Raw genomic sequence first — 26,270 nt, 5'->3', positions numbered from 1 at the left:
TTTAAACATTTTTATTTTTAACTAAAGTATGGCTTCCTTCCTTTAGCCCTTCCTGGAGTTGCCAAAAGTCTGATTCAGGTGCTGCTATATCGATAGATACAGACACTGTACTGTACCTAAAGTCAAATAAATGGCCATACTTGTTTCTGTTCATTCCTGACCCTCCCATCATTAGCACCACTCCAGTCAAAGATTGTGGAGCTGTCAGATGGGTCTGGCTGTGCTTTCATGGAGAAGAGAGAGAAGCTATCTCTTTTCCTTGTAATCAGGGACACCACTTCCAGTGAATTCTGAAGCTCAGCTCTGCCTTTGATTAGCGCAGTTCTTGCCAGGCCCTGCGTTTGTTGGATTCCTCCTTTCTCCTCAGCCGTTGGAGATGTTTTATCAGAGTGAGCCATCGCTTGGTTCGGTGTTCTTTCTTTGACTTTTAGAAGAAGTGTGCGGAGATGTTTCACTGTGTTTGTGCAGTGGTGCACAGTGCAAGAAAAGACGTAGGCCTCAAAAAGTGTCGATGCCCTGCTCACTCTGACTTGTTTTCCCCCCTCATATGCACTCGGGGCTCTCGGGGGGCGCTACGGCCGGCCATCTTGTTGTTGTGGATTTCTTCTGTTCCTTGTTTCACATGTTTAATCCTCCCTCTCCGAAAAATGAATAATGCAGCAGAAGGAATTGAGGATGAAAGGACAGTTGGAGTCCATTTGCCATTTCCCAGTTAAACCAGTCTCATTATGCTAACCAGTGCTAGCAGTAGGTAATGGAGTTATGTTGGGTAAGGCTTCTGGTCCTCCTGGGGTTAGCGTATCCATCTCTCCAACAAGGATTTTGTGCACACTTAAGTGCTTACCTTCTTGTGGTAGAGAGCTCCTCTAACGTCTGTTTCTACACCAACGAAGGCTGTTGTAATTTGTCTGCTTGGATTGTGTGTCTGTGTGTGTCTGTGTGTGTCTGTGTGTGTCTGTGTGTGTTTGTATGTGTGTGTGTGTGTGTTTGTATGTGTGTGTGTGTGTGTGTTTGTTTGTGTGTGTGTGTGTGTGTGTGTGTGTGTGTGTGTGTGTGTGTGTGTTTGTGTGTGTGTGTGTGTGTGTGTGTATGTGTGTGTGTGTGTGTGTGTATGTGTGTGTGTGTGTATGTATGTGTGTGTGTGTGTTTGTATGTGTGTGTGTGTGTTTGTGTGTGTGTGTGTGTGTGTGTGTGTGTGTGTGTGTGTGTGTGTGGTAACTAGAAAGTCTTCTGGCACATATGCAGCATCAGGAACACAGGTAGTGGTGGCAGGTTTGAAGCACCTGAACGCTGAGCTAACTGCCACTGAAGACACTGATCCCAGAACAGTGCTTCTGCCAGCTCACTGTGTGTTGGTGGAAGCCAACACCGATAAAACAAATGAATTTATGAATCTTAAAGCTTTTCATTGTGATGTATGTTGGGTAAAACGGTGAACAATATCAAAGACATTAGACTTTTTTACAGGTATAGTACTGGCTAGCCTCCAATTGTTTAGTGTCCCCCAATTATATATCTGAATTATTGCTGCTGAAGTTGGGCAGAAAAATATTGCAGGCTACATTTGTTAGATTAGTACACTCGGTCGAAAACTAGGAGACACTAACCTACTGGTCACTTAAAAAATATCCTTTAATAATTCCCCGAACTTCCCAAACACTTGCGTCTGTTCTACTGAGTTGTCATGGCCTCCATTATTACACTGATGCAAACCCTTACTGCTTTAAAAAACAGATTAGGTACAGACAAGCACATTTGTGCTACCATTAACCATCCCTGGCACAAGTCACATTCTCCAGTTTGTTGAAGCCTTAAGCCCCGAAGCGTCAGCAAGGACGCAGGAGAACGGCAAACGGTAAACAATGGTGAAGAAAGGCCGACTTCCCGAAGCTGCCACTCAAACCCGAGGCCCGAGCTCGCCGCTTAATTAGCGTCATTAACCTTCACCAGAATCAGCCTGGTTTCACTTTGCCATGGTGACAACTCAGCCCGCTCCCCCCTCCCCCCCCCCCCTCCCCGTTCTCCCGCATGAAGTATTTTAATTGGCTCGGGCTCCGTGATCGCCACGCTCCTGACGCCGGGGCGGAGGCGTGTGCTCTTTGAGGTGAGCGACATGTAAATGGCCTTTTTATGAAAAGGTGGACTCCTTCCTCTTCCTCTCCCCTGGCAGCGGTGGGACGCCCAGCACCCCCGCGCCCAGCGCCGACGCCCTGTGACAAGCCACGAATCATTAAAATTTTTTTGATGGCTGCCATGTATAGACCCATCTCCAGCAGCTCGCCAACACACCGCCGTCTTTTGTATTTGCTCTCTGTCACCAACTGGAGCCAATTTATTCATTTTTGCAGTGATGTCGAACCCTCTTCCACTTACTGTGTTTGTATCTATTTGCTTATATTAATTTATATATTGTTGTGAAAGCAATTTTTATTTAATGAAATAATGCCACAGGTCAGGGTGATGGTCGCGGTGTCAAGAATGACGGCAGCGGTTCTGAATGGGAAAAGAAAAGTTTGTTTTCTAAGTCATTTGTAACTAAACTTATGTAAACAGTATATGTCTCGTATCTAAACAGCAATCAAGAGTTTATCCCTTGCCATTGTAAGATTCAGACTATTTTTTAGCCTAAAAGTAAAAACTCATAATTAAAATGTGATACTCAGTACGCTGGTGCTTTCAGGAGTTTATTCGTACTTATGTGACTGTGAACATCGTTTGTGGCCATTCAGAACATGGAGACAAATTCCGGTTTTGGGCTTAGCTTGTCCGGGAGTATTTGTTCGCCTGTGGAGATCAAGGTGTCGGCGCCGGAGTATTAATCCTAATCCTGGGTGTTGCTGCTCCTCGTCTTGCTGGCTGTCTTCGACAGGTCTCATTATCACAATAGGTGTCGCCTTCTCACTGGATGGAGTTCTGCGGGGAGGCGATGGCAGCCAGCCGTCTTCCTGCCAACAAGCGATCGCCACGGTGCCGCTCGCTAGTAATTCTATTACCAGATCCCCCGGCTGGGCTGGATCAGGGCGAGAGAACTGGTATGATGAGGAGTGCGTGCTGGTTTGTGTGATTTATTGGTGTGTTTCTTTCCCTGACAGGGCTCCAAGGGGCCGAGCTCCTGTCTGTATGAGCATCCACAACCCATGTCAGCAGCCCGCGATGGAGGTGCAGCAACCACAGGTGGGTGCCTGCACACGCACAAACTTCAGAGGAACTTTGAGTTCAGAGTTAAGTTCTGGTTCCTGCCAAATTCTATCGCAGGGGAGGAGCTGAACCCAGAAAATCGTGTGGGCTTAATTGTTTTTCCCTTAACAGCTCAGTTAAAATGTAACAGTTTGTCGGACAGTTGAATTGAAGTACTTTTAAACTTTGGTTGATGCAAATCCTATTTGAATCAGTATGCAGAATCAGTGGTGCTGGTCCTGAAGATCTACCAGTGTGCAGAATGTAGTTCTGGCCCTAACCTAACACCTGATTCAGTCAATCAAGGCATTGACTAGCACGCAGATTTTGGAGTCAGGTGTGTAGGAAGGGCAGGACAGTAGATGTCCAGGTCCAGAGTGGGCCTCCCTGGCCACCTGGCATTCTCTAATTAATATGCTGATTTGGGCCTGTTATGCCCTGAGTTGCTAAAATGTATTTCTGGGGGACTGAGTAATACTGTCTCTCCTGCAGTAATAAAACTAGTAAGACCAGTAATACCAGACTGGCATGGAAGTAATTTCCAGTAGATTTCCATTTCATACTGATGTAGTGATTTTGATTTCATTCAAAACCAGTATGTTTTCCATTGTCATGCACATTGTCATTCAATGAATGAATTCTTCTCCCCTTTAGAACCAGATGATAAACTGCAAATGTCTAATAGTTTGACATGGAGGTTAGTCAGTGCTGTCTCATTGGACATGCAAAAGTAATGTAAAAATAGAACTGTACAAAAATAAATCTTAAAAATAGAGATTTTCTCTGTCTTGTTTGGTATTATCACTTTTTGATCCATTTGAAAAGACTGATTTTATGTATATTACTCAAAGTGTGTAAAATGTACTGGCTTTGTATAGAAATTAATTAAATGTAGGCCTAATGATTTGGGCCCAACCCTCAGCGTTTAAAGTATACTAGAGTGGATTAATGAAAAGGCTCATGTTATTACATTTGCTGCATTAGATCAAAACAGTCAATATCAAATCAGGACTAGGACAATCACATTTTAATTGCAAGATATGTAATACTCATCCCTACATAAAGACATAATTTAGTAGAATAATCGTAACTGGTCTACCTGAAATTTTTTTAGTGGACTGTGCTAACTAGTTCTTGATGCTAGTGGCCTAGAATATTATTAGCATGGTTACTTATTGAGCTTTTTTGTCATTTTATGTGAATCATTTGACAAACACACTTCCTCTATAATTTATATGGGTTATATTGTTTGTTTGTGTAAAATACCAAATTGTTCAAAATGCGAAGCAAAATTACTTTCAACAGCCGAAGAGAAGCAAAGCTCTTCCTCTACTTCTTCTGCTCTTGAACTGTGTTCTCTGATTGTTCATTAAAAGCTCTGGATTCTTCACCTTTTCCTTTGCGTTCCTCCAAGCTGAGGCACGACTCGCCTGCTTGCCAGCGTGCAACCCGAGCTCGTCGCCCCCTTGCACATCTGGCCCCGGCTGAATCTCCCCAACTGTCAATCGCCCCGCAGAGAGACAGGCGGTGGTCTGCTCACACCGTCTCTCCTCTCTGGCTCCTCCTGTGTGCTGGATGAAAAGTGATAATGAGATTCCACTCTCTGCACAAGCAGCACTTCCCGCGCACAAAAGCTATCATGTGTTTTCTCTACCGCATTGCCAGAGAGAGAGAGAGAGGGGGAGAGGGAGAGAGAGAGAGAGGTGTTGGAGCTCAGCTCTCTTTCTCTCTCTTTCGCATACACTCACTTCCTCTCCTTTGCTCCCTCCCTCTCTCTCTCTCTCTCCCTTTGTCCCTCTTTCTCACCCACTATCCTGCGTTCTCTCACACGTTCTCTTCCTGCGTAGATATCCTCTTCTTGCCATCTTCCTGAATTAAGACTAATTCCTACCAGGCACCGTTTCCATTCATCTTAAGACTCTTTATTTCATTAATGGGGTTACAGATGTAGAAGGTCATAATTTAATATAAAGGGCTAATGCTAATCATGTAATGATTAGCACTGCCATAAAAAAAACCTTAAGAAACATTAGCGAATGATTTTCTTCTGAATACATAACCAGCTTCGCCAGACGTTATTTTAGCTGTGAGGAGCTAGGCTGCCTTTTGTGTTCAGAGGATTTTCAGACCATATTTCAGGCTATATGTGGAATAAAAAGACTAAAATGTGCCTTGTCATTCCGCACTACTGCCAATGCCCAAGTTGGTGCGTTTTACTGCAACTTAGAGGCTGTCAGCGTCCAAACACTGAAGGTGCTGGGATCCTGTTACATTGGTAGAAGGTGGCCAGGCAGTTCACTGGAGGGCTTCCAGTTACAATATTGGGCATAATTATCTTTTGCCTTCTGTAATCACCAGTTCTCCCACCTGTTTTAACCTGAATTTTTTTAACGGTTGATCCCTTTTGTCCCTGCATTAACAAGGCTGTTGGTTTATTAGGGGTCAGAATGATCTCTGCCAGACCGTTCCTGGGAAAGGAGTGTAAAGGTTTCAGGAATAGCATGGCTACTCGAACACATATGTAGCATATATCTCTGAAATTGGAAATGAAAAGAGAACATGGCTGGAAGGCATAGCTCTAACAGTTCAGGAAGATGATCATTTTTATAAGTCTGTTGGATCACACTCAACAAGTAACTCCAACTCTCGTCCCTTAAAAAGAAGCCGAGAATGTCTGCATGTATACGCGGCCATGGACATCCAGTGTTGCTGGTGATATCATGCGAGTCCCGAAGGTCTGATGCATATGCATTAGAGATGCTAGATGCGTTGATGAGACTTGCATATTTGATGGTGCATTTGCTCGCTGAGTGAGTGGGAGGGTGAGATTTTCAGATTCGATTTTGATCGTCACTTCGGATTTTTGACAGAGCAAAATCCCTGTGCAAAGCAAGCAGGGCTTTAAATACTGAAACAGACTGAAGAGGAGCAGGAACACTGTCGGGGTGAAGCAGGCATAAATATTTCATGGGCCAGGCCTGGAGAGGCGGCCTGATGAAAAGGAGGGGAACTGGATCTCCTGCATGTCCCCCCCCCCCCCCCCCCCCCCCCCCACCCCCACTTCTCCTCCACCCTGTCACACCCCCCCCCCCCCCCCCACACCAACACCACCAACCCCAGCTCTCTGCTCTCGCACCTCCTCACTGCTTGTGTTGTCCTTTCCCTGGCAGCTCCTGGCAGTGTTGTGCTGTCATCTCACACCTAGTCCTCCATGCTGCTACCGCCCCACACCCCCCCCCTCCACACCCACACCCCCCCTCACCCCCCACCCCCTCCGTCTCCTGTGTTCCTGTCACTGGGCCGCATGCCTGTGTTTCTCTTTTTACACCCATGTCACCGCTGGTCAACCCTCCGTACACTGCCATTCCTCTTATGATGTGTTTTCCCTTCGAGTCATCACCCAGCATGCTTCGCTGCATCTGCCCCCCCCCCCCCCCCCCCCCTCCTCTGACCAGTCCCTCCCTGCCTTGCTGCACGCAATTCGGCTACAGACAGCATCTGTCAAGGCCCAGACTAAATATCCAGGCACTTGTAACTCCTGGACTCATTATGCCTCCTAACAGGTATGGTTTGGGGGGGGGGGGGGAACCAAATGCGCACACATTACGGAAAATCAGAGGCAAGGCATTATTGTAGTTAGGCACTGTCACCCAGCAGTTTCCCTTTGACAGTTTCCTGTAACTCAATTCCAGCGTGAAATTGCTTCATTGCCGTATTTTGCCCAGCTCTGACAGAGAAGGATCAAAACTAGACATCTTAGTTTCTCCATTTCAGTTTGTGTAGTAAACTAAAAAATATAAGTAACAGCCCCCCCCCCCCCCCCCCCCCCCCCCCCCCCCCCCCCCCTTTGGTTGTTAATTGAAATCAAAGGATTTGCTTAAAGTTGGCGCTTGGCCTCTCAGCTGTGTGACTGTGGGGTCAGCTCCACCTCCTCTGCACTCCACCTCTGCGCTCCACCTGTCTCTGTTCCTGCTGGCTATTTTTGTTCCCTCGCCTCCCTCTTAGCTGAGCCCTCCGCGCTTCCTCTCCTCCCGCTAGCGAGGCTTTGTGTGAATTACGTCACGCCAGCGACCCTGGTTTCTGCTGCAGCAGCTCCGCCTCCAGGCCCCACCCCCGGCCAGAGACCACGCCCCTGATCCCGCCCCCCCCGGCTGCTGCGCTCTGTCCCGTCTTGGCCCGGCGATCCAAATTGCGTGGACCGCACCTGAGACGGCCCGTCGGTCATCGCACCCCGGTGCCCTTTGAAGGCGAGGCCATCGGCCCAATAGGTGCCACAAATGGCCTGTGAAGTTTACATCCACGGCCCACCGCTAAACAGATCACCTCTAATGAAGCGTCTGGGGCTCAGGCCGCATCGGGCCTAATCCTGGCTGGCAGCGTGTCCCTTCGGCTGCCAAAAAAGTCGCCACCCTCTGGCCCCGTCCCGCAGGCCGCCCCAGCGCTGGGAGGTGCCCGCCGCTAATCGGGCCGGACAGTGTGGAAGCTGACATGCAAATGTAGGTCGTTGCATATGTAAATGTGTGATTAGCCAGCCGCATGCCAGAACACATTAGTGCGACTTTGCTCTCAGCGTGCGCCTGTCACGCTGCTTTACAGGCTCATGCTAACATTTGTCAAGCGAGCGTGTGGGAAGTGAAAGCAATGCCCCGCCCCTGCACCGGTTGGCTGTGCGGCCCATCCATCACCCATCAGCCCGCCCCCCTAAACTCCACACCCCCTGCCCTGTGGGAAAGACCTTTCTGTACCCTGCTCTTTGAATATTCACTTTACCATTTATTAAAAATACATTGTATTTGTAAGATATCGATTGTAAGGTATTGATTTATAACAATCCATAAGAGCTTAAAGCTGACTGAAATACCTTAAATCTAAAACTAGTAAGTATAGTTCATCTCTCTCTATTTTTTTTAGATGACAGCAATAAATAAATAATAATTAAAATGAATAATTAAATGATGCCAGTTATTCCTTACATAGGCAGGAATAAATTCAAATTGGCCCTCACCTTGATATCACTGTAGAGGGGAAAAAAATGGTATTACTGTTGCAAAAAGAAGAATGTCTGTAGCACCAGATGTGTCCCTGGAACGAGAGATGAGCGCATGGTGTCGCCAGGAAAAACAAGCTGCTTCGCTGTGTTAATTGGATGGGGCAATTCTGTAGCTCTCACCTTTTTTCCCCTCCCCTTAAAGCTGTCAAGTTAGAAAACAATGAAATGCCTAAATTGGCTGCCCCTTGATCTGCATCCGTCCCTCCAGCCTCCACCCGCTAGTGCTCAACGCCGCTAGTTGGGTTTCTTCTGAGCCCTCGCGGTGCACATAGCCTTACGCCATAGCGTTTGACGGGTTTAGCAGACAGCCTATACGTCTGTCAGCGGAACATATAAAAGCGTTTTGTGCTTTAGCTGTATCCATCACCATGGGCTCTTGCCGTAAACTCGGGAAGTCTTGCAATCTAAAGATAACCCTTGATGAACACACTTTAAAATGCATCTGTGGAAGAAGAAGGGAATTTTTAGATGAAGGAAGCAGGAGTGGGTGTGATTCCGGTACCAGACTCCCCTCTCCGCCTCGGGTCTGTTTTTCACGCTGAGTGTTTAACTGTGAAATATAATGGGACTGAATAGATTGAACGCCGCTGCTTTGTTTTGCGGGGTTGTGATTCTCACCTCCCCTGCTCGGTGCCGTCTGCGTGGAGTTCTGTGCCTTCAAGGCGGCGCTACGGCCTTCCAGGCTGTCCCGTGGCCATCTCCGGGTGCTCAGCCGTGACAGCCCCGTGTCCTTTTATGTGTCACCTCGCATTGCCTGACAGTTCCTGGGATGAAAGTAAAAAAAATAAAAAAATCCATCCATCTAAAGGTCAAGTTCATTTTTTTTTCCTATCACATCATATCCAAGGGGCTAATTCTGGCTATTGCTTAGCTTTTTAATTTTAGAGCACAAGTGTCAGGGCGCCACATGGTTTTCCATGAAAAGCTCTTCAGGCGCTTTGTCACCAACTGGTCCAGCATAAGTCCATTCCCAACCTCAAACGTCCTGCTGGCCTGATCCGTCCAGGGGGACAGGACGGCGGCACAGATGGAGTTTCACACATGGTTAATACGGATTTCATCCACTGACATCACCTCATGGCGTGTTTTCAACTTGGTTATGAGTAAAAACAAACTTGGATGTTGTCAAGTTTAGGGGGATTTGTTGATTTGGATTTGGGAGGAAAGATGATCTTTTCCCCCTTTTTGTCTTCCAGCAGAAGCCACTGCAGCCGGACATGGCCTACAACAGCTTGTGCAACTTTCACATCGAGAAGAACATCGGAAGAGGACAATTTAGCGAAGTCTATCGGGCCAAGTACTTGATAGATAACACGCCAGTAGCTTTGAAAAAAATACAGGTAAGCTGCTGTCAAACCATGACACTGCAATACAGACAAAAATCTTTACCGAAAGCTTTGATAAATTAACAAATACAGGGTGCTTTAAGACTTCTAACAGAGTAGTTGGATGGTGATGATTGGTCTGACTTGAAATAGCACTGCGGCTATAATGAGTTCAAGAGCAGATTAACGTCCATATAAAATAATTTTAGATTTATTGTGTTATTAAATAGAAAGCATATGCAACCATTTTAAGAATTACTTCGTCCTGAATGAGTCTTATGTATGAATGCTTTTCCAGATCAGTTTTTGTAACCCCTATAGCCAGAAAAAAATGCCTGTAACTTTGTGTAATTCAGTCTCTCCCACAACAGTAATAATAGTTTTGGATTTTGTGAAAAGTTGCATGTGATGTTTGTGAAGTTTTTGGAATTGGCTGTATTCTCCCCATGAATGACTCACAAACCCATCTGGTCCACACCGTGATACTGTACCATATGTCTATTGAAAAACTGGTTTAAACAATTAATGTCATTGCTAAAAAACGTAACTCACCCCCTATATTAATGCCTAGTGGGATGTTTGTTGGCCGAAACCTCAGCCCAACACCTTCTTTAACTCTTTTTCATTGCTGCACTGTGGGTAGGTGGCAGTTTGGCCAATTCCTCTGTTCAAAGCCACCATGTTGTGGATTTACTGCTTTGTTTTGGATCATTGTCATTCTGCATGGCCGACCTCTTTGAGTTCGAGATCACAGACGAACGGCGTGACATGCTGCTGTGGAAGATCCTACTCCAACTCGCGTGTCATCGTCCCGTCACTGACTGCAAGCCGTTCAGGCCCTGAGGCAGCCAAGCAGGTGTTTTCATGTTGATGTGCAGGGTTTTGTTTTCTCCAAGCCTAATGTTGTATACAATAAGCAAAAAACTCAACCTTTGTTTCATCTTTGAAACCTTGTTCCAGTACTACTGTTGAATGCTGGCAGTTTTTAGCTAACATAAATGCAATGTTTTTTATTTTATTTTTTTTGCAGTGGTATCTTCCACAGTAAACTCCCATTATCAGGAGTCTTGTTCTGTATTTTTATTGTCGTAGCCTTATGATATTGTCACGTGCAAGAGATGCCTTCTTACCAGAGACCTTAATGTTCTTAACTGACACCTTAGTGTTCTTACTGAGTGTTCCTAACTGACACCTTAGTGTTCTTACTGAGTGTTCCTAACTGACACCTTAGTGTTCTTACTGAGTGTTCTTAACTGACACCTTAGTGTTCTTACTGAGTGTTCTTACCTGACACCTTGGTGTTCTTACTGAGTGTTCTTATCTGATACCTTAGTGTTCTTACTGAGTTTTCTTAACTGACATCTTAGTGTTCTTACTGAGTGTTCTTAACTGACACCTTAGTGTTCTTACTGAGTGTTCTTAACGGACACCTTGGTGTTCTTACTGAGTGTTCTTAACTGACACCTTGGTGTTCTTACTGAGTGTTCTTAACTGACACCTAGGGTTGCAACGGTATGAGATTTTCACGGTATGATAACCGTCCCAGAAAATACCGCAGTATCACGGTTATCACGGTATCACAGTTAGTTTGTATATTATTAAAAGATACACTGACCCTTAAAGAAATTACAACAAGGTTTTTTGTTCAATTAACTATTTATTGTAGAAACCTGGAACTATTGTATACAAAATGCCTCCTTTAAAAAAAAAATAAGCTGTAAACATGTTTATATAAATACTGCAAAATTAGAGAAACCTAAATCATGGATTTCAGTACAATTATTTAAGTTTAAATTATTTAATATCTGATAAACTCAGCCTGGGTCAGTGTCTGATCAACAACTGTTGTAAACGTCCGTTGTACTGCCAAGTTAGAATATAACCAGATACTGCAGAAAGAGATGATTTATTTCTGACATGACCCTCACAATAGAGATTTCTATTTTAAGGCTTTCACACCGAGTCTGGTTTTAACATATGAAAAACAGGCACGTTAGAATTTGAAAATGAACGCATGTAAATTAATGGCGTCTTTCACATCCAGTGAAAGCAAGGACCATAAAAAGCTAGGTTTATACTTTCACTAGTGACCGTAGCGCGACTCCGTACAGTTCTCTCGTATTACGTTAACAAATACGAGCCTCTTGTAATTCCAGGATGAAACATGAGAAAACGTGAAGACGTTAAGATTGGGCGTTTTGAAAATAAACAACCATTAAATAATGTGATGAAAAAGCGAATTATTTCGAGTATATGTATAAATATTTAACTTTATTAAGTTTAAGGTGCTGGGAAATATTGAAACGGACCTTTAAAGTTACGTACAAGTGCTTTAATTCCACCTTGTAAAGGTGTATGAATCCTGCAAACATGACTTTGTTCATTGCGCTGAGTCGCGGCGCGCGCAAAGTTACAAAATTCGAGAGGTGCAGGACCTCGCGAATCGACAGCGCGTGAGACCCTCGCGTACGGGCGGAGCCACCGCGATTACGTCATTTTCGCCGCTGACTTTAGTTTAGCTTTTTTTTGTTAAAAAAAATTGTTAAGTCTGATACACATTCTGCCATTCTCACCGCTGTGCTGAGTAGCTGAACCAGAACGGAGTTGCGCATGCGCGGGTCAGTTTCTCCGCTGGCTTGCTTTTTACCGGTAATAAGCAAACGCACACGGTATGATAACTGTGTATTTTAATACCGTGGTATACCGTGAAACCGGTTACCGCTGCAACCCTACTGACACCTTAGTCTTCTTACCGAGTTCTTAACTGACACCTTAGTGTTCTTACTGAGTGTTCTTAACTGACACCTTAGTGTTCTTACTGAGTGTTCTTAACTGACACCTTAGTGTTCTTAACTGACACCTTGGTGTTCTTACTGAGTGTTCTTAACTGACACCTTGGTGTTCTTATTGAGTGTTCCTAACTGACACCTTAGTGTTCTTACTGAGCGTTCTTATCTGACACCTTAGTGTCCTTATTGAGTGTTCTTACCTGACACCTTAGTGTTCTTAGTGTTCTTACTGAGTGTTCTTAACTGACACCTTGGTGTTCTTACTGAGTGTTCTTAACTGACACCTTAGTGTTCTTACTGAGCGTTCCTAACTGACACCTTAGTGTCCTTACTGAGTGTTCTTACCTGACACCTTAGTGTTCTTAGTGTTCTTAATGAGTGTTCTTACGTGACACCATAGTTTTCTTACTGAGTGTTCTTACCTGACACCTTAGTGTTCTTAGTGTTCTTACCTGACACCTTAGTGACCTTACTGAGTGTTCTTAACTGACACCTTAGTGTTCTTACTGAGTGTTCTTAACTGACACCTTGGTGTTCTTACTGAGTGTTCTTAACTGACACCTTGGTGTTCTTACTGAGTGTTCTTACCTGACACCTTAGTGTTCTTAGTGTTCTTACTGAGTGTTCTTACCTGACACCTTAGTGTCCTTACTGAGTGTTCTTACCTGACACCTTAGTGTCCTTACTGAGTGTTCTTACCTGACACCTTAGTGTTCTTACTGAGTGTTCTTAACTGACACCTTAGTGTTCTTAATGAGTGTTCTTACCTGACACCTTAGTGTTCTTAGTGTTCTTAATGAGTGTTCTTACGTGACACCATAGTGTTCTTACTGAGTGTTCTTACCTGACACCTTAGTGTCCTTACTGAGTGTTCTTAACTGACACCTTAGTGTTCTTACTGAGTGTTCTTAACTGACACCTTGGTGTTCTTACTGAGTGTTCTTAACTGACACCTTGGTGTTCTTACTGAGTGTTCTTACCTGACACCTTAGTGTTCTTAGTGTTCTTAATGAGTGTTCTTACCTGACACCTTAGTGTTCTTACTGAGTTTTCTTAACTGACACCTTAGTGTTCTTACTGAATGTTCTTATCTGACACCTTAGTGTTCTTACTGAGTGTTCTTAACTGATACCTTAGTGTCCTTACTGAGTGTTCTTACCTGACACCTTAGTGTTCTTACTGAGTGTTCTTACCTGACACCTTAGTGTTCTTACTGAGTGTTCTTACCTGACACCTTGGTGTTCTTACTGAGTGTTCTTAACTGACACCTTGGTGTTCTTAGTGTTCTTAATGAGTGTTCTTACCTGACACCTTAGTGTTCTTACTGAGTTTTCTTAACTGACACCTTAGTGTTCTTACTGAATGTTCTTATCTGACACCTTAGTGTTCTTACTGAGTGTTCTTAACTGATACCTTAGTGTCCTTACTGAGTGTTCTTACCTGACACCTTAGTGTTCTTACTGAGTGTTCTTACCTGACACCTTAGTGTTCTTACTGAGTGTTCTTACCTGACACCTTGGTGTTCTTACTGAGTGTTCCTAACTGACACCTTAGTGTTCTTACTGAGTGTTCTTACCTGCCACCTTAGTGTTCTTACTGAGTTTTCTTAACTGACACCTTAGTGTTCTTACTGAGTGTTCTTAACTGACACCTTGGTGTTCTTATCTGACACCTTAGTGTCCTTAATGAGTGTTCTTACCTGACACCTTAGTGTTCTTAGTGTTCTTACTGAGTGTTCCTAACTGACACCTTAGTGTCCTTACTGAGTGTTCTTACCTGACACCTTAGTGTTTTTACTGAGTGTTCTTACCTGACACCTTAGTGTTCTTAATGAGTGTTCTTACCTGAGACCTTAGTGTTCTTAATGAGTGTTCTTAACTGACACCTTAGTGTTCTTACTGAGTGTTCTTAACTGACACCTTAGTGTTCTTACTGAGTGTTCTTAACTGACACCTTAGTGTTCTTACTGAGTGTTCTTAACTGATACCTTAGTGTCCTTACTGAGTGTTCTTAACTGACACCTTAGTGTCCTTACCGAGTGTTCTTACCTGACACCTTAGTGTTCTTACTGAGTGTTCTTAACTGACACCTTAGTGTTCTTACTGAGTGTTCCTAACTGACACCTTAGTGTTCTTACTGAGTGTTCCTAACTGACACCTTGGTGTTCTTACTGAGTGTTCTTACCTGACACCTTAGTGTTCTTACTGAGTGTTCTTAACTGACACCTTAGTGTCCTTATTGAGTGTTTTTGCAATGTTTTTTATTTTATTTTTTTGCAGTGGTATCTTCCACAGTAAACTCCCATTATCAGGAGACTTGTTCTGTTTTTTTTTTTTTTTTGTCATAGCCTTATGATATTGTCACGTGCAAGAGATGCCTTCTTACCAGAGACCTTAATGTTCTTAACTGACACCTTAGTGTTCTTACTGAGTGTTCCTAACTGACACCTTAGTGTTCTTACTGAGTGTTCCTAACTGACACCTTAGTGTTCTTACTGAGTGTTCCTAACTGACACCTTAGTGTTCTTACTGAGTGTTCCTAACTGACACCTTAGTGTTCTTACTGAGTGTTCTTAACTGACACCTTAGTGTTCTTACTGAGTGTTCTTATCTGATACCTTAGTGTTCTTACTGAATGTTCTTATCTGACACCTTAGTGTTCTTACTGAGTGTTCTTACATGACACCTTAGTGTTCTTACTGAGTGTTCTTATCTGATACCTTAGTGTTCTTACTGAGTGTTCTTACCTGACACCTTAGTGTTCTTACTGAGTGTTCTTACCTGACACCTTAGTGTTCTTAGTGTTCTTACTGAGTGTTCCTAACTGACACCATAGTGTTCTTACTGAGTGTTCTTAACTGACACCTTAGTGTTCTTACTGAGTGTTCTTATTCTTACTGAGTGTTCTTAACTGACACCTTAGTGTTCTTACTGAGTGTTCTTGCAATGTTTTTTATTTTATTTTATTTTTTGCAGTGGTATCTTCCACAGTAATTTCCCATTATCAGGAGACTTGGTCTGTATTTTTTTTGTCATAGCCTTATGATATTGTCACGTGCAAGAGATGCCTTCTTACCAGAGACCTTAATGTTCTTAACTGACACCTTAGAGTTCTTAGTGTTCTTACTGAGTGTTCCTAACTGACACCTTAGTGTTCTTACTGAGTGTTCTTAACTGATACCTTAGTGTTCTTATTGAGTGTTCCTAACTGACACCTTAGTGTTCTTACTGAGTGTTCCTAACTGACACCTTAGTGTTCTTACTGAGTGTTCCTAACTGACACCTTGGTGTTCTTACTGAGTGTTCTTAACTGACACCTTAGTGTCCTTACTGAGTGTTCTTAACTGACACCTTAGTGTCCTTACTGAGTGTTCTTACCTGACACCCAGGGCCGTGCAGAAACCTTTGGAGGGGCAAGTGCTCAAAGTGAAAAGGGGGCACATGGAGCACAAATTTGAAACACCATACAGAAACATACCTTGAAATATAACAGTTTGATTTGTAGCAACCCTTATTCATAAATAATATAACATGGAATCACAACATACCATATTATTGTCCACATCTCATATCTTTGATAGAGGGCAAAAGTAGTCTATATCTATAGTCTATATTTACCTGATTGAGTACATTGAACAGCTACTGTTGAGGGGGTTGGTGGAGACGCTGTATTGTTCTGATATTGAAGTGACTAAAAAGAGCATGGGAGAGATAGTGGCTGATTAAAATAAGTGTTATGTGATCATGATAAGATGCAAAGATAACTAAGATTAAACATGGCGCACTGTGACCTGCCATACGGCTGATTGTTTGTAGGAGATTCTGTGCTGAGAAAGGATACAGCAGGCTGACTGAACTAAACAGATCAAGTTGCACATTCGTAAAAAGAAAGGGGAACATTAATGGGAGGACAAGAATAAAAGAGGGGTGGAGGTACAGCCTATATCCACTAAGCTATAATTCAAGCTCTGCATTAATTTAGGACATAGAAAGATAATGTATTAAGTTGAATTCAGATCCCCATTAGACACTGGACTGTTTAACTGTGGCTTCTCTTCCTGGAGTCCTTGGACAAAAATGGAACAATTCTTACACCTCTTTATTTTAATTTCACAGCTGTAGTTTTGGTTTCTAAAAAACAAATGCAACCATTTGTTTTGACACAAACATGACTTCAACATGTAATGTTCCATCCTGTTTTTATTAATTGATACTCATAAACTCATGTATAAACTTAACATTTTTAATGGGAGAAAGAGAATAGAGGAAGGGTGTGTGTGTGTCTCTCTCTCTCTCTCTCTCAGCAGACAACAGACACTTTTTTTGTTTTTTGGCGGTCGTGGTAATTTTTAAAGTAGTCCGGTAATAAAACGCACCCCGCCATTCCTGAATTTTCACCCGCGACTGACTTTTCAAACAAGCCCAATTTGGCGGTAAAACCGCGAACCTGGCAACATACATATACACACACAGTGACAGGCACACTGTAACTCGTGAGAGTGTGTGTAGAGTCTCACACACACAGAATGCTGCTAACTTCACTAACTTTGTCAGTTATCTTGCAAGAAAACAATGTGGCGTGCACAAACAAATACCACGGCAAAACCTACCTACCGGACCGTTAGCTGTTCTCTCTCCGTATCTAGAGTTAGCAGCTTAGTAGCGCCTAGGTCACGTGCTGACGTCACGTAAAGTCAGGAGGGCACGTAAGGGTCAATGTGAATCAACGTGATTCACATGTGAATGGTGATTATTATTATTATTATTATTATGCCACACAGACAGACTTTCACACATACAAAAATTGACAAAAGGGCACTTTGGGCAGAAAGGGCCAAAGGGGCAGGTGCTCCAGCACCCTCCGCCCCCCCCCTCTGCACGTGCCTGCTGACACCTTAGTGTTCTTACTGAGTGTTCTTAACTGACACCTTAGTGTTCTTACTGAGTGTTCTTAACTGACACCTTAGTGTTCTTACTGAGTGTTCTTAACTGACACCTTAGTGTTCTTACTGAGTGTTCTTAACTGACACCTTAGTGTTCTTACTGAGTGTTCTTAACCGACACCTTAGTGTTCTTACTGAGTGTTCTTAACTGACACCTTAGTGTTCTTACTGAGTGTTCTTAACTGACACCTTAGTGTTCTTGGTGTTCTTTCCATACGTTCTTACTTCCCTTCTTTCCAGGACCATAGAGTTCCAACTTGGTTTTGGAGGATTCTCCGAGGTGCCCTTGTTTTGAATGATTCCCACATCTGAGAAGAGTAAAAACTGCTTAGTTTGGTCCATTTGTAAACCAGGTTGCTGCCTATAGCCCTCTTGAATCTATTTTGTATCTCTTTTCCCTGCAGAGCTTGCAACTGTTTTTGGAGGTCATTCTGAAACCAAGTCCTATTGCACCATTTTGCACATGTTGCCATGGAGTTTTGTTGTGAGCAGTAGGTTAGCAAAATAGTTTCTTTTTTGAATGGCAGAGCATGTCAAACCTCATGAATTCATTAGAACATCTGATTTCAATTATCCTCTTCTTTAAGAGATCATTATTCAGGGCTTCCAGACCCTTTTTTTGTCATTGATCCTGATTGTTTAAACAATTTATTTGACAGTTATTGCAATGTGAAGTGGTTTTCCTAAATAAGATTGATTTTATTTATTGTTGTTTAGTGTGAAGATTTTAGGAGCCTTTCAGGTCACTCCAAAGGGTTCACAACTCCGTCAGTACTAAAATAAATAGACTAATAGGTGGACCACATGCAGTTAGGATTCTACTCAGCATGCATCTGTGGGTTCATCGATTTGAGATGGATGAAAACAAAATAATTAAAACAACCAAACTGTTAACCGGTATTGTGCATCAGGCAGGATAAATATGGTCTAGATAACGTAATATTTAGGAATTATTGTCCTGCCTGTTTGTGTAACAATTGTTTCTCATCTTATATTTCCATTCATAAATACAAGGCTTTTGATTAGTGATTACACAGTCAGGAGCACCTAATTGTGTCAGCTCATACACCAATCACTCCTGCTGCTAAATATTCATTGTTGGAAATATATTTATTTTTTCCATTTCCTGACCTGTCAAGAAGCGTGCGCGCACACACACACACACACGCAGGCTCTCTCACTCACACACACACACACACACACACACACACACACACACACACACACACACACACACACACGTCTCTGCGGAGCACACAGTTTTATTTCCAGCTTCCTGCGGATGTGCAAAGCAGAGACGCTGGAGGAAATAATTGGTGGGAGTGAGATTAAAAGCCCGGCGCCTGGTAACTGGAGCTGCTTACCTTCCCGCTTGCATGGCAACAGATACGCCAACACACACACACACTCGCACGCAGTGGCTGCTGCTAGCTTCATTACCTCTAATGATGACTGGAGGAGGGCCTGTTGTTCAGGTCCGCCTCATGAAGCCTGTTGGGTGGCAGTCTGCTGCCGGCGGTGCTGAACCTTCCAGCCGTCCCACTAACACCAGGCACGTTCGCTCCAGAAGTTCCACAGCGCGGCCCACGAGTGATTCACACAGTGACGGCGGCTTTGTTTTGTCTCGCCATCGCATTGGAGTTTCAAATGAATCAGTGATGTGTTTGGATCGTCAGCTTTAATGAGTGTTTTGCCTTAAATATATTTTACACTGAATGGTCGCCGCACTCTGCATCTCGGTTAGGACTGGTCTAAGACTGGTGGGCCTGGGTGATGGACCGGGCCCAGCGAGTGTCTCTGGTAGCATGCCCTGACTGTTGTTGTACGGATGACCTGCAGCGATGCGGATCATAAACGGTTTATTTTCCCCCCTGTACTCCGTTCATACTCCATCACTGGCTGAAATTGGTCTCCGACACCATGAACTCCACAGGATTTATGATGTGCTCGTTGACAAACTGTAACACGTCCGTTCTGTTGTAGGTTCTTATGAATGATTGTTCGGTTATCCATTAGTCTGGTCTAGCATATGCCTGTCGGCTGTATATGGTGGCTGGTTGAGTGACTGTAGCAGCAGGGTGCACATGCCTCCTCTGGGTGCACATCTAGAACTAATGAACAACAATCACGTAACCAGTTCAAGATCAAATGGGCTTCACCAACCGTAGTCTTGGCCTAACAGAGATGTAAATATCCTCCGATTAAGTCTGACATTCTGCATTTCAGGCTCATGCTAGTACAAACTAGTTTAAAACATGCGCACAGAAGATAAGCATAGTGGTGGGTCTATGCTAACTCCGTTCGGTGTTGGTAGCAGTCACTGCTCCAGTGTGCGTCTCTGTTATTGGACTAATGTCTGCAGCCTCGTTTCCCCCTGAGTGTCACGCTGTAGTCGATGGCTTTAACGTGACAGCAAATGCCTAGTTTTAGTCTTTTAGGCCTCTGAAAAAGAACCGTAACAAATCTGTTAAACTGTAAAGTAAGTGAATGTCTCAGGTGTGCTATGACAGACTATTTGATATACATTACCAAATCAGTTGAACTTATTTTTTGATCACACTGCAAACGTAGGCTAGCAATCGCCACTTTTGAGAATGGTTCACTTCCAGTCAGTCCGAGCTCGGCGATGCAGCCGTTCTGATTGGCTGAATGAGATATTTGGGTGGTCCGACCGGCCTGCCCGAGCCACCGTGCACAGGCTCGGTACCATCACCCTGCCTGCCACATCACCCTCTCTTACACGGCCACGTTCAGTCTCTTGTTTTTTAAAAAACTCCTTTTTTTTCTTTCTTTACCCTCCTGTATGCCATAACTCCTTCTCTCCTCTCTCCTCTTGCCTTTTGATCTCTTGATAGATATTCGATTTGATGGATGCCAAAGCCCGGCAAGATTGCATCAAAGAGATAGATCTCCTGAAGGTAAGCAGCCGCGGGAGGGAGGGATCGGCGCCGTGTGCCGCTATTACACTTTCCAAAGGTGCCTCTGCCGAGACCCGATACCACAGAAACAGACAGAGATAGAGGCAGAGAAAACAATTGATCTGTACCAGACGAACTGCTTGCGCTCTCTCTCTCTCTCTCTCTTTCTCTTTCTCTCCCTTTCTTTTTCTTGTTCTCTCTCTCTCGCCCTCCTTTGCTCTCCCTGTGTGAGGCGAGTACAGATCAGGAGTTTCTCCATGTCATTCCTCCAGGCTGAGATTGACTCTCTCTCTCTCTCTCTCTCTCTCTCTCTCTCTCTCTCTCTCTCTTTTAAATGCCAAAACTACATTTTTTTAATCTTGTTCTGTAATATTGAGAGAGGGGCGGGGGTGGGGTTCCACGGGGAGGGTGGGGCACCAGAGCAGTAGCGTGCTAATTCAGCCCACTCCCCTGTGCGTCTTTTGATGTGGGGCGTCCTCTCCCTCACATCAGCTGCCTTGTTTTTAAATGTATCGTTTGCGTTCATCAAACCATCTTAAACAGGCCGCGGCCCGCGCTGGCGTCGGCACTAACTAACAAATTAATGACGGGTCCAATAAGAGCGAGCGTCTGGGTGATCAGAGGTGTCTCACTGTACTTGGCTCCGTTTTGTCTCGCTAGGTCTCGTCAGATCCGCCCCTCCCCTAGCGCACCAAAATATGTGTGTTCTCTGTCTCCCTCTCTCTCTCCCTCTCTCTCCACCATTCTCACTCGTGCACACACACTCTGTCGTGTTAATTGCTCCGAGCTGCATAGCTATCGCTGTCACTGTGGCGTCTCCCAGTTGTCCTGTGCCTGCGCAGTTCCTGTGTCTCCCTGACGGTGGTTCCCCTCAGACTGGCTAATTGGTGGTCGCGTCGTTCTGTCCCCCCGTTTCCTCACTGGTTCCTCACTGGTGGGCGGGACGGGGAGGAGACGTGTAGCTGGGCGCAGCTGCCGGGTCGCTGCCATTGGTGGCCTGGCCGCGAGGTCAGAGGTCGCCAGCTCCCGCTTCTCGGAGACACTTTGCCTCACGTGCGCTTCTCCTAACTGGGGTCAGAGAGTAACAAGGGCTCGGATAACCACTCCAACACCCCCCACACCCCCAAAATCGAACAAATGCAGTTATTACAAGCAGCTCAGGCCATGCAGCTAATAAGATGTTTGTGAGGAAGGAGGACATCCTCTACCTCAGTGGACACAGTGATGGAACTGGGAGGATGAAAGGAGAGAGTCGCAAATCACACTAATGAGGCGGAGAGCGGCGGTGTGAGAGCCGCGGACGCCTGTCTGCTTGTTTATATGTCAGTCCCCTCAATCCTCCAGTACTGTAACCGACACCGCTGCGGAGGAAGGGTTCATACCAAGAACATTGAACCTCCGAGAAAAGTTTTGCGGAATATGGGTAGTGTTAGTTATTTTAGTGTTTCTTGCAGTGACATCTCTTTTGAACCTACTTAGTTTTTGTGTCTGTGTACAGTTTTGGAGGGGGGGCTCGATCGGTGTGGTGCGTTTACAGTATCCACACGTATTCAGACTGGCGTTTCTAAGAGGTGTGGAACTGGAGATGTCCCGGCGAGAGAACTTAGGAGATCCTCTCTAGTGTGATAGCATTATATATTATATATATATTATTATTTTATTTATATATATATATATATTATGTCTCCTTAATCTTTCTGGTCTGAAGCTGAAGATCTGGCCCACGGTGATTGTGAGGCGATGACACCATTGCCAGGGTGGCACGATAAACTCAAGTGCGCACCCGCCAGCCGCAGTCCACGGACGGGAAACGGCACGGGTGGAGGTGGAGAAGGAGGGTGGAGGTAGAGGTAGAGGGTGGAGAAGGAGGGTGGAGGTGGAGGTAGAGGGTGGAGAAGGAGGGTGGAGAAGGAGGGTGGAGGTAGAGGGTGGAGAAGGAGGGTGGAGGTGGAGAAGGAGGGTGGAGAAGGAGGGTGGAGGTAGAGGGTGGAGAAGGAGGGTGGAGGTGGAGGTAGAGGGTGGAGAAGGAGGGTGGAGGTAGAGGGTGGAGAAGGAGGGTGGAGGTGGAGAAGGAGGGTGGAGGTGGAGAAGGAGGGTGGAGGTAGAGGGTGGAGAAGGAGGGTGGAGGTGGAGAAGGAGGGTGGAGGTGGAGGTAGAGGGTGGAGGTGGAGAAGGAGGGTGGAGGTAGAGGGTGGAGAAGGAGGGTGGAGAAGGAGGGTGGAGGTGGAGAAGGAGGGTGGAGGTAGAGGTAGAGGGTGGAGAAGGAGGGTGGAGGTAGAGGTAGAGGGTGGAGAAGGAGAGTGGAGGTGGAGAAGAACGCCACTGCCGACTGCACCAACCTGGCTGTGTGATCCAAATATACATCTAAGGGGCGGCGACGGAGACGTATGTGTGCGGCCTCTGCTATCAGCTCGGAGCATGAACATTTCTTTAATAAGCACCTCCGCCCTGTCACAGCACATTGCCGGGACCTGGCTGCCCCCCCATACAGAGTCCTGGATTGGTTTGGGTGGGGAGGGGGAGGGTGTTCTCTCCCCCCCCCATCCATTCATACATTCTTTCTTTCTTCCTTTTCTTTTTTTGCCTCCTGTCTGTCGCTGTCATCTTTGCTGTTGTTTACCATGTCGGATCCTTCCGCTTATTGACCAACCAACGGGAAAAGGGGTGGGGGGGTGGGGGGGGGGGAGATTATGGCACGCACTGATGCTGCCTGGCACGTCATGTTTGCATCAGCTAGGCAGTGTTTGTTTATTTATTTATTTATTTAATTATTTGAAATGCCACACGGGCTCGGTACTCTGTTGCAGGCCCAGCTGAGGCATGCAGACACCAAACCCACCTCCTCTTCACACCCCTCCTCCTCACACTTTCCCTCTCTCTCCTGACTGGTTTAGTTAGATGGAGTGAAGCACTCCTGCATATTACATGAGCAACTGTTTATGTGGTTTTTGGTTTTTGCCCGGTCGCCGTACCGGGCCCGTCGTGGATGAATTCCATTTGAGCCGCTCCGGGTTCTGAAGGTGCGGCGGCCGCTCGACTGGTGACAGCGCCGTGTTTACACACAGAGCAGCATCTGCCTTGTGTTTCTGCTGTCTCGACTTTAGAAAGCTCGGCTTGACCCATGGAGTCTCTTGAATATTTAACAGTCACTGATAGCGTGTTTCTCACCCCCCTCTCTCTCTCCACAGCAATTGAACCACCCCAATGTAATTAAATACCACGCGTCATTCATCGAAGACAACGAGCTGAACATAGTTCTGGAGCTGGCGGACGCCGGGGATCTCTCACGTATGATAAAGGTACAGGAGACTGGCGCCGTGTCAGCGGTCTCCACCGCACCCCCTCACGCTCCACACCAAGCCTGCTGTAGCGAGCGCAGGAAACCCAACATACCCCCTGTGTGGGGTGGCAGCTGGAGCATTGGACGTGTGTGCAGTGGTGGAGTGTTGGGGCGCTCTGGAGGAGCAGTGTTGAGTGTTGGGTGTGTGGGCTGAGTGTTGGGTGTGTGTGGGCGGGGCTGAGTGTTGGGTGTGTGGGCGGGGGCTGAGTGTTGGGTGTGTGTGGGCGGGGGCTGAGTGTTGGGTGTGTGGGCGGGGGCTGAGTGTTGGGTGTGTGGGCTGAGTGTTGGGTATGTGTGGGCGGGGGCTGAGTGTTGGGTGTGTGGGCGGGGGCTGAGTGTTGGGTGTGTGGGCGGGGGCTGAGTGTTGGGTGTGTGTGGGCGGGGGCTGAGTGTTGGGTGTGTGGGCAGGGGCTGAGTGTTGGGTGTGTGGGCTGAGTGTTGGGTATGTGTGGGCGGGGGCTGAGTGTTGAGTGTGGGCTGAGTGTTGGGTGTGTGTGGGCGGGGGCTGAGTGTTGGGTGTGTGGGCTGAGTGTTGGGTGTGTGTGGGCGGGGGCTGAGTGTTGGGTGTGTGTGGGCGGGGGCTGAGTGTTGGGTGTGTGGGGGGCGGGGACTGAGTGTTGGGTGTGTGGGGGGCGGGGACTGAGTGTTGGGGGGCGGGGGCTGAGTGTTGGGTGTGTGGGTGGGCGGGGGCTGAGTGTTGGGTGTGTGGGCTGAGTGTTGGGTATGTGTGGGCGGGGGCTGAGTGTTGAGTGTGGGCTGAGTGTTGGGTGTGTGTGGGCGGGGGCTGAGTGTTGGGTGTGTGGGCTGAGTGTTGGGTGTGTGTGGGCGGGGGCTGAGTGTTGGGTGTGTGTGGGCGGGGGCTGAGTGTTGGGTGTGTGGGGGGCGGGGACTGAGTGTTGGGTGTGTGGGGGGCGGGGACTGAGTGTTGGGGGGCGGGGGCTGAGTGTTGGGTGTGTGGGTGGGCGGGGGCTGAGTGTTGGGTGTGTGGGCTGAGTGTTGGGTGTGTGGGTGGGCGGGGGCTGAGTGTTGGGTGTGTGGGCTGAGTGTTGGGTGTGTGGGTGGGCGGGGGCTGAGTGTTGGGTGTGTGGGGGGGCGAGGCCTGAGTGTTGGGTGTGTGGGGGGGCGGGGACTGAGTGTTGGGGGGCGGGGGCTGAGTGTTGGGTGTGTGGGTGGGCGGGGGCTGAGTGTTGGGTGTGTGGGGGGGCGGGGCCTGAGTGTTGGGTGTGTCTGGTCACAGCTCATGTCTTCTGCCCTCCATGTCCATGAATGTCAGATCTAATTGTGTTATTGAAAGACCTCATGATTGATTTCACAGCTTGGCCTTTCTGGTTGATGTGAAGTCCTTAAGGTCCTCCATCATCCACTAATCACACTGCTACTGTGCTCGTGGCTAGCACGTTGCTTTCTTTCCCCCAGTAACTGTAGTGGTGACGCCACCTTAAACAGGCAGCGCGTCTGATGCAGTGGCAGAAGCTGCTGGTGTTGCTCCGTGGAGGCGCTGAGCTCTTTGGTAAACGCAGCTCTCCGCGCCTCCCGCTCTCCTGTTCTCCCACTCCACTCTCTCCTCTCCTCTCCTCTCCTCCTGACAAGCCCCCAACTCCACACTCCCAGCCCCACTCTTTCAAATGACTGGCCTGCATGTGAAAGACGCCCTCTCCGAACCCTCCAATCCCGTGTGGGATCCTGTGCGGTGCAAACGAGCTCCCCGGGCAGGTCTTTCCTCGGGGGGGGGGCTAAACTAGGACCTCCCCGTTGGGTTCACCAGGGCCTCAGCATGGCACTCTTAACAGGCATCATAACACAGACTTCTGCCTTCAGACACACATTCCCACCACACGTGATGCTCACCGAACTCTCAAACTCTTTCTCTCTATTTCTCTCTCCATCTCACTCTTGCCCCTCCCTCTCTGTCCTTCTTTCTCCTTTTTTATGCCTCTCTCTCTCTCTCTCTCTCTCTCTCCCTCTGTTTCTCCCTCTCTCTGTCCCTCCCTCTCTCCTCACTCATTTTCGTCTCTCTCCATCTATTCATACCCAGGCCTCACTCCACACTGCTTTTAATTAGTGTTCTTTTTTTTATTTATTAAATAATGTCACTCCCAACGTGCACATCACGGCTAATCCCGTCAGCGCTGTGAAATAAATATGACCGAACGGTGTGCCATATGTAAAACAGAAGCTCCGAAAGCATGAATTTACCATTTTTTATTCTTTTTGATTTTTTTTCTTCTCCCCCTCTTCCTCTTTCTCTGTCCATCTCCCAATTCAAATGAAATCAAATGCCCCCTTCATTTGCATGCACTTACAGAATATTGCATGTGCCGTGTTTGCTTTTTAAAGGCATGGGTGGGTGTGTGTGTGTGTGTGTGTGTGTGTGCGCGTGTGTGTGTTGGGGGGGTGGCTGCCGCGCTCCCCCATTGACATCAAACAGCCCTCTGATATGCAAATAGAAGGGCTGTGGAAGAATAGATCCACCGGCTTTGTTTGGACGCGGGCCAAGGTTTCCCAGGCTCGAGACGGCACGCTCACGGCCGTGCCGATCATTTCAACGAAAACAAGCGTTTGCACAATGGAATAATAGACCCGCCCTTAAATAACCCGCACGCCGCTCTATATATGCACGTGTATCTATATGTAGGTTTTATTTCCAGCTCATTTACCTGTGCTGATGAGCAGGTTCACCTCACCGCCGGTGCCTCAGTTGTTCAGTCAGCAGACAGAAGGTCAGGTAA

At 46.5% G+C, this 26,270-nt stretch overlaps 1 protein-coding gene across 2 annotated transcripts in view; it reads left to right on the top strand.

The window, feature by feature from the left end:
* nek7 (NIMA-related kinase 7) overlaps positions 1-26,270 on the top strand; it is a 62,570-nt gene that overhangs the window by 8,546 nt on the left and 27,754 nt on the right. The window contains exons 2-5 of one of the 2 annotated variants that reach the window (XM_077024307.1): positions 3,093-3,174; positions 9,427-9,567; positions 20,139-20,201; positions 23,390-23,500. In XM_077024307.1, the coding sequence (XP_076880422.1) occupies positions 3,121-3,174; positions 9,427-9,567; positions 20,139-20,201; positions 23,390-23,500 (369 nt within the window). In that variant the 5' untranslated portion in view covers positions 3,093-3,120. Of the gene's footprint in view, positions 1-3,092; positions 3,175-9,423; positions 9,568-20,138; positions 20,202-23,389; positions 23,501-26,270 lie in introns of both variants that reach the window. The other variant, XM_077024306.1, reaches the window with a different exon arrangement.

The sequence above is a fragment of the Brachyhypopomus gauderio genome, chromosome 12 (genome assembly GCF_052324685.1).
Source record: "Brachyhypopomus gauderio isolate BG-103 chromosome 12, BGAUD_0.2, whole genome shotgun sequence".
In the NCBI taxonomy this organism is placed as follows: Eukaryota; Metazoa; Chordata; class Actinopteri; order Gymnotiformes; family Hypopomidae; genus Brachyhypopomus; species Brachyhypopomus gauderio.
This window is presented reverse-complemented; position numbering and strand designations above follow the sequence as displayed.